The 14,118-nt window shown below is 38.0% G+C and overlaps 1 protein-coding gene across 2 annotated transcripts in view; it reads right to left on the reverse strand.

Annotated features, from left to right (window-relative positions):
* The window catches only part of CTNNA2 (catenin alpha 2), a 515,202-nt gene that overhangs the window by 114,690 nt on the left and 386,394 nt on the right, over positions 1-14,118 (reverse strand). For both annotated transcript variants that reach the window (XM_037387521.1, XM_037387510.1), the window contains exon 8: positions 8,928-9,008. In XM_037387521.1, the coding sequence (XP_037243418.1) occupies positions 8,928-9,008 (81 nt within the window). The remainder of the gene's footprint in view (positions 1-8,927; positions 9,009-14,118) is intronic.

A 14,118-nucleotide genomic window follows, 5' to 3' on the forward strand; every position in this document is an offset into this window, starting at 1 on the left:
CTAAAACAAATACACCAGTTAGTCTACCTAATGGTAGCAGACAAAAAGTGGATGCAGTACTGAACAGCGTGCAGCAGCTTACAGTTCTTTCAGTCCAAGCTGGTGAAATTCAGAGTATGCCTACTTCTGTTGTTTTAAGGAGCAGCTAAAAACTCAGTGGAAGCTGGAAGAACAGAGGACTTTATCAACTGGAGCATTACTATTTCTGCTTTATAAGCCAGTATTACACAAGACTCCTGTCTAACACCTTTGTGCAAGCTGCTAGAGAAACCCAGGGAAGTACTGATATACATGCAATGCAGAGCACCCATATTAAACATTGAATCACAACATGGTTTGGGTTGGAAGGGATCTTAAAGACCATCTAGTTCCAGCCCCCTGCCATGGGCAGGGACACCTTCCACCAGCCCAGATTGCTTCAAGCCCCGTCCAGCCTGGCCTGGGACACTGCCAGGGATGGGGCAGCCACAGCTTCTCTGGGCAGCCTGGGCCAGCGCCTCGCCATGCTCACAGGGAAGAATTTCTTCCTAATAGCTAATCTAAATCTACCCTCTTTCAGTTTAAAGTAATTCCCCCTTGTCCTATCACTACATGCCCCTGTAAAAAGCCCCTCTCCATGTTTTTTGTCAGCCCCTTTAGGTACTGAACAGCTTAAATAAGGTCTCCATGGACTCTTCCCTTCTCTAGGCTGAACAACGCCAACCCTCTCAGCTTGTCTCCACAGCAGAGCAGCTCCAGCTCTCTGATCATTTTCATGTGCTCCTCTGTACCTGCTCCAGCAGGTCCATGGCCTTCTTATGTTGGGGGCCCCAGACCTGAACACACCTCTGAACTGAATACAAGAAATAAGCATGTAGTGCTGGCACAGAAATAAATCTGTATTAGCATTTGACAGACTGCTTTCAGAAAGCCAGCCTACAGATTTCCCTAATCAAGAGCGCTAGAATCACTGCAGGTGAAAACATAACCTATTAAGCAACAAGGAAAAGGTGATGAGTTTCTAATGAGCAAGGGCTGATGCCACAGGTGGTCTTAGGTTCAAAGACATTTACATTGACTTCTGGCTGGCTCCCTTTAAAAAAATGCCAATACTTTGTCAAGAAGTATTTTTGTGCAACAGAATGAGGTAATACCACTAGTTACGCTGTGCTTGGGAGCAACTGATGCCTCTTCTTTGGTAATAAAGCATAAGATTAGCAACACTCCTATGGAGCATCTATTTAAGTATGACCTTGCTTTAATTTTGCCTTTGCAAAATAAATTGTTAGTAAACATTCATGCAAGACTAAATTTTTAAAGTTACAACCTTCTTGGGTATTCTGCTATTACTTAACACTTGCATGAAGTTTTGAGTTTTCAAAGCACTGTATCAATTCTCTTACAAATTCTTGCAGTGGCATGTGAGCTAGGTAAGGTCCATGACCCTCTCCCTCTGTGTTTTTAGCCCTCCTTAAATTATACAGATCTTGAATTAAAAAAGTGCCACCTTCAGGATTTATAACTATAACCAGTGCCCTCTCATCTGCAAGAAAGGGCACATCAGAATCTACTTTTATGGTAATGAGAGGCAGAACTTGCTTCCCCAGCTCCCCTAGAAATGCACTTATTGCTGCAGTGTTGACTGCTTCCATAACTTGAAAGAAAAAGAACTATTCATAGGAACCTACCTTTAGGCTCCTATCTTTAGGGTACATAGATTAGGAAGCAGTTTGTTTATGACTCCTTGTATACAAAGAGCTTGAGCATTTGTAAAAATACATCCTTGAAATGCCAGACCACCCTCTAAAGGTGAACTCTCTATTAACCATATAGGAGATTGAAGGAAAAACAGCTTTCATATATTACCACCCAATTTCTACACCTGCCATCAGCTGGTGTGAATTCCCAGGGTTCTCTTTTCTTCTCTTCCTCCTGCCCCCTCAATAGGAGTCTTTATTTCTTTGGGTGTGCTGCTCAGCTTCTCAAAGAAGCTGAAAAGAGCTAGTTGTCTATTATCTATTAATTTTGATTAGAATTGGCTTCACTGTTTTCTTCTGAATATGATGGTTTTGTTTTGCTTTCTGAGCACTTGCACTTCCCTTGGGCTTAACGTACAGCTGCTGTGTACCTCCCAGAGCTGGCATGACACCGAATGCCTATAGCTGAGGCAGCTTCACTTTCAGAAGCACCTTTACTTTTCTATGTTTCAGATTATTCTTCTAAAATCTGCCAGTAATTCTTGCTTGTCTTAATAGAGCATTGTAGAAGGAAGAGAGGACAAACAATAAAATTAAGTCAGTAAATCATGATTCAAGGCAGAAAGATTTATTTCTAGATGCCACTGGCCCTCCCTACAGCATTTGACAAGTCATCTGGTCTGTATACGAGAGAGTACCGTGACTGCAAAATGATAATGATAAAATTTCCTCTGTTGGAGGGTGTCCTGTGTTTCCTGAAAGTGTTTACATGCTGTAAAGAAGCAAGTTATGCATATATTTGAAGAGAGATTTAAGTCCATAGACTGAAAACATTATAAAAGTTTCTACCCATAATACAATTTGTGCTGTATGGGTTACTGCAATAAAATCTGTTCCAATGGAACACGTTTTTTTCAGTTTTAGGTGTCCCTTTAGGCTAATTGCATGAGTTAATATTCCAGGTTTTTATTCTGAGAGTCTCTCTAGAGTCTACGTCAATTTTTGGCAGGTTTCAGAGTGTTAAACAATTTTTTTTAAAACCGCAAATAGCATTCATAAACAGTAGCAATACAACTTAATCTAAGTGGAAGTGACTGACATAAAGAGCAAATGGAGATACGCTGCCTCTCAAGAGCTAGGGAAAAAAAATAATATATCAAATAAGCCTAAGAACATTATGAAGCCTGTTATCTAATTCAAACTGTTGTAACCCATATTAAAGAAAGTACACTGAATTGCAAATACTTTTGGAGACCTATGAAGTAAATAAAAACTGAGCATGTTCAAGAAGTTCTCCCCAAGATCTTTGTTTTACCAAATTTGCATGAATAAATTACAGGAGGTATTTGTGTCATCAACCTTTAACTTTTTTAAAGTTCAACTTATAGCCTAATATAGCTACTGAAACAGTACTATCAAGGACTAAAAGGTAAGGAGTATGATAACTGTAGCTGTGCAACTGAGGGGAGATATGCTAGAGAATAAGGCTGGTAACAGACTAATGAACACCGTGCCTGTAGTCCACCAGGTGTCTTACAAAGGTATTTAAGAGGATAAAGTAAATGACGAATCAAAAATACGTAAGGGTCATGTGAAAGGATGTCCTAACTACATGATACATAAAGAACTGATTAGAGATACAGAAAGGGCAAATATGACTTGGATATATCTATTTATTTTTAATTTGGCTGCTACAGTGTATGTGACTGAACAAGTCTGAGTATCTGGTGGGTAGAAAGACAGCATAGCAGTCATTATTAATAGTGATTTATGCCTAAATGGCTAAACCTGATCCTAAGCATCCATAAGTGTGCCACCACCCCTAGGGTGCTAGTAGTGGCTATTGGGAAAAAGCACACACTGAGAAGCAGCAATCAATATCCTAACCTCCATCAATGTTAGTAAGAAAGAGGGAGAGAACTCACCCAAACCAATACAGGAATCACGGAAGTGCCTGCCTTTCAGCTTTCAGCCTACAAAGTAGCTGAGATTAAATAACCAATAACAAGGACAAACCACAGCTACATGTGAAACCCATTCTTGGAAAATCATATGGGAAAACAAACTACATGTCATTATAGAACTTTTATTGAAGGGCTTATTTATGGAGAATAACATGCTGTAATTATACAATAAAAATATTACCAGCAGTTGCAGATAACAGAGTAAAAGAGAACAGGACCACAGTCTTGGCCATAAAGGCTTTTGTTTCAAAACTGGTTTCCTGAGGAAATGAGGCTCACGATAGTAACTCTATCCAGTTTTCAATTGCATTTTAATCTGTTGGTCAGTTTTAAAGCCATCTGACAGACAGGAAAGGTCTTGAGGATGCTAAATAGCTGGAGTTTGATGAAAAATTGTCTGGGTGGGAGAATGGTGACCTGAATTAAGAGTCCTACGGAGGAAAATTTGTTATATAAAGTCAGTAGCTCGCTGGCCAGCGTACCAACATAGGAACCAGCTGGCCAACCACCATGTGGGTACCAGCCAGCCAGTTGGCTGAGCAATTGCTAAAACCAGCCTCACATCTTCCTGCATTTTACCGACCAGCCTGGAGTAACAAGCAAGCTACAGCAGATGAGGTAGCAGGAGAGGGGAGAAGGATGGATGGGAGAAAATGAGGAGATAAGAAACCACAAAGGAGGACCTGAGATTATTGCTGTAGGAAGCCCTAAATGGACAGTACAATGCTATGGAAAGCAAGACTTTATTAATTCAGCTGTTGGGAATTTTGTTTTTCAGTTCTGTGTCTACCCAACACGTATTCCTCAGAGGTCTGTAGGATGTTGTCTGGAAAAGACAATCTGACAAGAGGAGATTTTTGATAAAAAGAAATTCTAAATCAGAATGTTTCGCCTCTGAGAGTGGTCTGAAGAATTCATTTAGCCATAAGAACAAGCAGAGGTATTTTGAGTCTAGAAATGACGACAGCTTTCCATATTCAAAATTACCATCCTAGCTACTAACTGTATGTAGCTATTAATAGGATGCTGATGTTATTTTGCTTTTTGTGGTACTTGCCCACCAGGCTGAACTGGATTGCACCCAACAACACATAGTCCAAGGCCAATAACAATAATCAGATGCCAAAAACTACCTTTTGATGCTCCACACACAGACTTTGATACCTAGCAATAGCTTTAATTTGTTAGACTATTCTAATAAAACAAAAGCCGAGGACATCAAACCAAACATTCAAAGTATTTATCAAAATGCAACTGGTAATGCAGTTATTTCTGGACTTTCTACTTCTCAGTTCCTATTAATACATTTTATAATAAAGTTTTGTTGCCTAAAACAACAAGGACAACCAGAAATCCAACTTCAAGAAAAATATAGTACTTATTTTTTGCTTTATTCTACTTTGGAATGAAACCTGAAAATTTCCAAATTATCAAAATGCCTTAAAAAAATGGAAACCTTTTTTGACAACTCTGAAAATACGTTTTTAATTTTCAATGTATTTATATGTATATCATTATACTGCAATGCTAAGGTAAAATAAACTACTAACTTTCAAAATAAAAATTTGAAACTACTGAAAAAATCTAAAAATTACTTTTCAACACTGTCAGGCTTTCTCCCCCCCCCCCCCCCCCCCCTTCAATTTCTGGATAATTTCTGATGATTTCCAGTTTTAAATAAAATGAAAATTTTCTGTTGAGTATTTCTTTCATACAGTTTTTCTAACTAGCTTCAGTAATGCCATAAATGTAAGCCTACAGGACGTGGATGAATTGTCCTTTACAGCTGCATGAGAGCATCATTTCCGGTAGAAACTGAGAATCGTTGGTAAAAACCTTGTATTTCTTTACAATTCCTTCCACTTAGAGGCATATGAAGCATTAATCTGGCTTGAATGCACAAGAATGAAGGATTATATTATTTCAATTTACTGTATAGAATAATGCAGACAGGCTGCTCCGTTAAAATTAATAGCAGTACAGATATCTGATCTTTAAGAGAAAACTAATGGTTTTGGTTATTACACCTTGCAGGGGAACCGACTGGCTCATACAGACTGAACAAACTCAACTGATTAACTGGAACAGGACACAAGGCAAAGAGACGACGGCAGCAGGGCAGGAGGCAGCAGTACTAACAGGTGGGACACCAGTGGTGGTGACAGCAGAACAGCTGGTGCCCTGCTCATACAACTTCAAATGATCTATAGACTGGGTTGGTCCTTGCTAGGCATCCCGTTTGTCTGTTAGCCAAACTCTTTGGTGTGCCCTTCCTGCTTATCTTTGTTTCAATGTCACTGCAGAGTTGCAATGCTTGAAATACTCTGTGTGCATGCTGCTTTATGATTAGCTGTAATATTTGAACTACAGGGTTAGTATTTTTTTCCTTTTCCAATGGAGGTAAAGCAAACAAACAAAATAACTGGCATCAACAAGCACCCTACTGCAGATCTAGCTTGCTGTACCACACAGTGAAAGATGCTTTTGTTTAGCTTTTAGGTTTTGGGTTTTTTTTTTCTTTTTTTTGGTTTGTTTGTTGTTTTTTTTTTTTGGTCTGTTTTATTTGTTTGGGGATTTTTGTTTGTTTGTTTGTGTGGGTTTTGGTGGGTTTTTTTGTTTTGTTTTGTTTTTAATTTTTTTTTTATTTATGACAGACTTGCATACGGGGCAGGGGGGAAAGACCTCAAATCCTGCCAATTGGCACAACTTGTTATCAGACACAGAATTCTGTGCTTTCTCCAAATTGTTCAATATCAAGTAAGAAATGGCAGCATTAAGCTATGGGCTGGTGAGAATAGTCTGCTTCCAAGAACTTGTTCAGTCTGACTTAGCTAGATGTTCTTACTGGCGTTTATATTAAGACATATAATTAGATCTCCATAATAATTTTTCAATGCCCAGGAGAGTTTAAATGATGAGTATAAAAGATGTAATTCCATCAGAATAGGAATAGATGTGAACTGTTAATTGTGAGATGGAATTTTAGTAACATGTATCCTATTCACAATCATTTCACATGTCTGTGTGTTCTACAGGTAAACAAAATAAATCTCAGGAATAAAGACCTAAGTAACCTGGGCAGAGAAAGAAAAATCAGTCTTAGATGGTTGACTACTGAAGCCTTGCAAGGGAGGCTGGGTACCAAATGAAATCTATATATACCTTCTTCATTACCAAAACATATTTTGTAGATTGTCTAGTTTTATGGTGAAAACATTAAGCTTCATAAATCTGACAAGCGAGCCTTAGAATGGATTCATTAAAAACAAAAGGCATTATGGTATTCAAAGTTGGTTGTCTCTCCCATGATTTAGCCCAAAATAGAATGGCTGAAATAGTAGAACACTGCGATCTCAGCTGTGGTTCATTTCTGTTTAATGTCCAAGCCTCTCTTCCCAGCCATTAAACTGAGTCCTCAGTGACATCCTTATATTCTGAAATTTAGCAAGGGGTATATAGGCAGGTCTGGGATGACGTGCACATATATACTGATGATTATGCATGTGATGAAGCAGAACATTGATTATGATTCTGAAAGATAATTTATAGTCAGAATTCCCATTGCTGAAAGCAGAGACTCCATCTTCCTCTGTGCTTGTGCAAAACCTAGCACAATTATAATCTAATCCTGATTAGTTTATTAGCAACTGCCACGATTTAATAAACATTATACCTACATGATTAACTTTCATAAATATAAAAAACCCCTATATTAAAAGCTTCATCTCCAAGCACAAAAATATTATATATGTGCTTCACTTTACCCACATACAGAGTTCCAACCTTTCTGAGATTGAATTCAACACCATTGGGGCTGAATATACATGAGAAGCATACAGTTTATTAAGAAAGGTGCCATTTTCATATCACGTTTTGGAGTAAATTTGGCTTTAGAGATGAGTAATTCAGGCAACTGCTGAGAGCCTCACACAGAACAGCAACTCATGTGTTAGTCTGCTACTTCCTTCAAGCAATAAGAACAGAGGTGGGAGGCAACACATGGTACAAGCTCCACTGCAGAACCTAGGATCCCATAAATCTGGAGGTCAGAACAGCAGAGGTCTGTCTCCTGTCATTAGCTGAGCAACAGATGTGATGCTAGGGTTTATACAGGAGAGTCAATGATTCATATTGCTTGTAAGTCCATTGCAATATTATTCAGAGAAATAAGCTCTAAGAATACGATCCTCAAATGCGTTTGCTGTGAGTTAAAGGAAGAGATGAAATGAGCTGAGCTCTAGCAGTGCAGAGCACCGATTTCAAACTGTCTATAGGGGCACTCATTTCTGAAACGATCATGTTGCAAATACGTGTCTGAAGATACATTTAAGTACTTACTCGGTCTTGCAGATTTGTGGATTTTGGATCATATTCACAGAAGCAACCTTTGGCTGACCAGGTAGAATTTCTTTTGCTTTACTTTTACAGAAAATGCAGAGTTGGATCATCTCAAAAGGAGAAAAAAGGTAAAAAGATGCAATCCCTCCTGCTTTAACTTTAGAAGTGTAAAGAGAAACCTATGGAGGATTTCTCCCTTTTGTTTGCCAGTCTTCCTTCTATTCTTTTCCACCTCGAGCTTTTTGAATTAATCTTTCCATCTTATTACCAAACACAATGATAAACATAATATGAGAAAGTAATCCTTTACAGTTTAAACTATGCTTTGCAGTTATTCTTAGAATCATAGAATGGTTTGGGCTGGAAGGGACCTTTAAAGGTCCAACCCCCTGCCAGGGGCAGGGACATCTGCAATCAGACCAGGTTGCTCAGAGCCCCATCCAGCCTGGCCTTGCTTGTTCCCAGGGATGGGGCATCTCGCACCTCTCTGGGCATCCTGTTATTTGTTAGTCTTCTCCTTATATTCATAGGATCTTTATTTAATACAGTACCTTAGAAGTTTTATTTGAAAATAATTGCTCTTACAAACTTTTTGATATTCTGCTCATCGTTCCTGTTATTTCAGTGAGAGTATTCAAATAAACACAAATAAGCACATATGCCAGTGTTTTTATGACTGGGGTTGCTGGCTGCAAAGGCAGTTAAGGTCTGGCCAATCTGCCTACCCTCCCACATACTACAGCCATTGGGGGCTACACTTGGAATGTTTCAGTCTCTGGTTTTTTTGGCTCAGGAAATACTACTCCTTTGCTTAATGTCATATGTAATGTAGTGTCATATCTAATTAAGGACATATTCTTTATACCTTTACAGGTGGCAAAACCAGTCTGAAGTTGAATAGCCATGAATTCTTGGAAAATCAAGAAGCAGTATAAAAAGCATAGATTACCTGTCTTCGAAGGTCTCGTGTTTTCTTGGTCATCTTGTCAATAGCAATGTTGAGTGGGTCTCCCTTCTCTTTCCTTCCAGTCTGTTAAAAATGAAATATTAGAGTTAGAGAAAAATAATGCAGAAAATATACACTTAAAAAAAAAAAAAAAGACATTCAGATTTATCAAAGGAAATCGGTGCAACCCCTTCTGTTTGCTTCCATCGAGATGCTATTTCCAATGTAATGTTTTTAACATGTTTATGTGTTGGGGGATAGCAGATTATTTTGAAACAATCCCAAAATGATAAGAAGAAAGACTGAGGTGACTCACTGGAGAGTTCAGGACTGTTCCACCAATAAATTATGTGCATATATTATAGCCAATACACCAAAAATCTGGAGAGACCTTTCACTGTAAAATGAAAATTAAGAGTTCCTAATCTCCATCCTGCCAGGCACTGGGAATGTTAAACATGATAATAAGCAGCAACACAGCTTGAGGACAGAAAGAAAATGGTCCTACGTTTGTAACAGGAATCATATTGGTAGATATTAGGTGCAGTATAAAGAATTCCACTTAAAACACCTTCCTGCAGGAAGTCACAAAGCAAAAATCCTCATGATGATTAAAAGGGGGAAAAAAGGTTCTTGTGGTTTATAACCAATGGAAAAAAAAAATATTACATTCAATAGCACAAAAAGCACTAAGTGACTTTGTCAGCTGTATTACCTTTCTCTTAATAAAAAACTGCTTCTCTAAAGATTTGTCACAACTCTTATCACACTGAACTATGTTTGATGGCTTTTCATCAAAAATCAAAATGCTCTTCCATTCTTTCTGGCGGTACTCTTTCCTTCCCAACGCTGTTTTTGAATACGCCTATTTAAATCATTCCTTGCATATGATTAAGAGCGATTTTCTATTTCCAGCTGAGCCTAATAGCATACGTTTCTGGGAACTATTGAGAAGTCACTTTAGGGTGGATGGGGATTAAACATACCCTTTCAATAATGATCTCTCAAATGTACAGCGCTGTTACCAGCTCTACATGGCCACACTGGCAAGTGGCCCATGTTTCAGTCTTCCACTTTGAGCATTCATTCAAGAGAGTGCCTGCTTTCTATTATTGTCTGTAACTCTAATTATGATACAAGGCCAATGCATTTATGATTGTTTAGAAATCTGTAAAACCCGTCCCCTTTTTTTTTTTGGTTTAGACACTCAAACACAAAAATATCAAGTGCCACCAGAGTTTAACACAAAATATGTTTACCTCTTAGATTTTTAGAAAGAATCCATTACAAATTCTTTGCTATGATACAAAAGGAGTTATCTGTGTAACCCACTGATTTTTTTACCACATTTTTCTTCTGTTCATCCTTTGACTGAGTTCATCTAGTCCACAGCTCAAGAACTATGGCTCTTTAGCCTAAGCAATGTCAGCACATGCTTTTAGTTTTAGACATCCTAAATTTGGTCCCTGGTATTCTGACCAAGGCAGCAGCTGTCATATTTGTGCACAGTCTATGGGTTTTCAAGCTGAAATCTCACAATAAAAATGAGGCAGATAAGTTTGGTATAGGAAGCTTCTCCTGACTGTTGAAATGGTACAACGGGGACTGCCAGGCAAGCTACTCTCAGCCAGGTTCCTAGTTTGCTAGGAACAAAGCTATTCCAAGAAAATTCAATTACTCCGCTGTGTGCTGTTTACTAGCTGAACCAAGTATCCTTGGTGACATTAGTGTTCTGGGATGCTTTATTTCCCAGTCAAATAAGTCATTTCTTTTATGTTGTTTAAATTCTTCTCTTCCTTCTCATTGCCTAAACTTCAATGCATTGTCTTAGAAAGATAAATAAATACACAAAATGTTTAAAGACATTTTTTGTTAGGGCAAAGGTAACCTTTATTTATATATATATCTATATATAAATCAGGGAATAATTTGCTAAACTTCAATTTGCAGTGAATATTAACTGAATAAGCAAAAAGCAAACACCATGAAACTTCATGCTATATTGGGATGGTATTTTACAGCTCTCAAGCAAAACAACTAGTTAAAAATTCTTCTTCAATGATGTATTTTGTGTTCACCACTGACATGAAAGGTCAAGCACTTAATGCTTGGCACCCATTTAGGGGGTCAGAAAATTGACCTGAATAGGAACTTGGGACTTTTTCCAGGTTAGCAGCTACAGGATTCAATGACACCGAATTAATCAGGCATCTGATAAACGACGATGCTTAGGAGCAAAGGCTCCTGACATTCCCTAAATGGCCATTTGAAAAAAGTAGAAATTTTGAGATTGACTCAAAAGTTTGTACTTCACGTTCCTAACCTGAGTGTTTTGTATTGCTCATAGGAGAAAACTATCATCAAGAGCAGGCCCATGGTAGCCTGCGTCTAGCACTTCTCCTAAGCCTTTCCTCAAATTTATCCTGTAACTTTTTTAGTCTAGTTTTAAATTACATAAACAGTGGCCCTTAAGGTATGTCCTATTGCAAAACACAAGACAACTGGGAACCCTTCTGTGACCCTTAGGTCACACAACACAAACTGTCAATATCCATCTGGCCAGGCCCTTCTCCCTCCAAAAGAGAGAAAAAACTGTCCTATATTGCTTACCGAAAACCTCCCTGCTCTGTGCAACCGCCCAAGCCATGTTGTCTGAGACGCTAGATGGCACGAACCAGGCTGTGCTGGCAAACAGGCTACCAAACCAAGTGGGCAGAGATCCAGCCAGACTCTCTCAGTGGCAATATTTTATTAAGACATATGAATACACGTGAAGTTGTAGAGATGCTTCTCACATTCTACACAATTTGTACTTATCCAGGAATTTCAAGTGTCCTTCACCGGACACTTATAAGATGGCTACTGCCTTTTCCTCTGTATACACAAACTCTACTTCACTGTATGATTTCAAAGAAGGAGAAATTTGTTTAGTAAATCACATTATTGAAAAATAAATAGCATGGCATGTGATGTTACATAGCTTCAGGCAAGTCTGTCAAACACCATCTGCTCTGTGCTGAAAATATAAGTTTATTAAAGTTTATTTATTTAAGTCCTTAAATACTTATATTAGTGTTGCTCTGTGATAAATTTTTGGCCTCCATTCCTAGAAGGCATGGAAAGGCATTTAGTAGTTTCCTGAAAAAAACCACATAAAGCTTAGTATTGAGCCTTACATCATTTCTCTATTAATCTTTTTCTGCAAAAGGAAGAAAGATACTTTGGAGATGGGATAAAAAGGAAGTAAAAATTGCTGCTGGCTTTGGGTTAAAAGGAGAAGGAGAAATGTACAGGATTACTTGAATGCCCAAATACTGGTATTCAGAGTTCTTGTGGACAGAGTTACATCTATTCATGGTGTAATAAGGAGAACTTTGCTGCAGGATAACATATTAATCAGGTTGCTGATTTCTAGTGATCATTAATAGCATTTGAATACTGGTTTTACTCAAGATATTTTCAAATGATTCTCTCAATCTGTGTCACTCCCACACTAATTTCCTTAGAGTTTTTCCCCACCTGTTTGATTTATTCTCAGTTGATGAGGAGGAGCTTGTTTTCAGGGGCTCCTGGCTAGGGGCTGTGGTGCCTGCAGAGTCCCCCAGGTCGGGAATGGGTCTTTTATCATACTTCTAGCTCAAGCCTGCAGCCTCCCTCCCAGATCATGCAGCGTAAAATCTAGCTCCCTGAATATACATTTTTAAATGTGATTTGCCACCTGCCATGAAAACTTGAGTAGCTTTTGAACACATCTGTGTCCGGTTGGTGGAAGAAATCCAGGTACTGTTCTATTTCTCCCTACAATGCCTACAGTCACAACCACTGTCAACAATATTAGTTGAACAATAAAACAAATAGAGAAGACAATCATTGCTTTCTTTATATTAAGCAAGTCTAAAAAGCTTCACAGTTAAAAGTGCATAATATTAAGGTAAGCATTTAGAAGGGAAACTCCATTTAGTTAGGAATTGAAATAAAATAACAACAAAAAGCACTTAAGGATCATAAGAGATTTCAGTCTCTGCTAGAATGATCTCTGCTAAGATATAGCACTGTGGTTTTTTTCTAAAAAAGATACTTTTGTTCTACCTCCTTTTATTCTTTTCATGAGCTGTTCAGAGTTTATACTGTTGGAATAAAATAAAAATCTCCCAAAATATTTTTTCAGAAGTGTTAAGGACGTTTATATCCCACAACTCGTTCATTACAGGACTCTTCTGGTCAGCATGTGGTACTTAATAGAACACTCTTCTGATCCTAGACAATATCACAAAATCAAGTCATGGACAGTCACGCCAGCTGGCCTACAGACATAGCATAATTTGGATAAGATACAATCAACCTTGGATGAAGACGCTCCAGAGTGGAAATGCGTTGTTAGTTTTGAATAATTCCAAATACCACCGATATGGAAATCACAGAGCTTAAATTTCAGCCCATGAAACAGATAAAATTGCTATTACCAAAATTATTATTATAAAGAGGCTTTAGATGTTAAGATAATGAATATCCCTGTATTGAAAAGTTGGGATTACTTACAGTTGTGTGAGATGCACACCTGCTGTTTCGAGGATATTATTTAAAAAAAATAAAATAATTATAAGCAATGGCAGTCAAGATGGCTGACAATAGTAACCTGTGAAAGAAGGGGATGGAGTGCCAAGAAATACACAAAAAGTGCCGCAACTGCAGGCTTACAACATAATGTCACAGAGAAAAAAATATGCGCATGACATGTACATGAGTGATGTTAGTGACAACTATTATCCTTTTCCTTTAAAGTGCATAATTTAGAACCTCAGTGCTTCAATTTATTAATACTACTACTACTACTACTACTAGTATTAGTAATAATACTAATGATAATTGGTAAACAGTATAAGCCTAAAACAGTGTAAGAAGTTTTGCGACCACTGTTTTTACACACTCCTCTGGCTCCTCTGCTGCTTTAGATAAAAGCCAAAATACCTGGGAGAGTTCAGTTTCTTAACATATTATGTGTTGCATGTCCAAGGCATCCTCATTGCCATTAATCGAGTAATTTAGCCTCCAGGAGACAGGTGGAAAGATTATCTATTGATCCAAAAGCTACCAAACCTTGATATACTTTTATATTTTCATCATCGCCTAGTTGGATGGTTCCATTATTTAGAGTTTATTCAGAACTTCAATATCACAATGTTTTATTAAGGCG

Source organism: Falco rusticolus, chromosome 1 (genome assembly GCF_015220075.1).
Source record: "Falco rusticolus isolate bFalRus1 chromosome 1, bFalRus1.pri, whole genome shotgun sequence".
NCBI classification, from domain to species: Eukaryota; Metazoa; Chordata; class Aves; order Falconiformes; family Falconidae; genus Falco; species Falco rusticolus.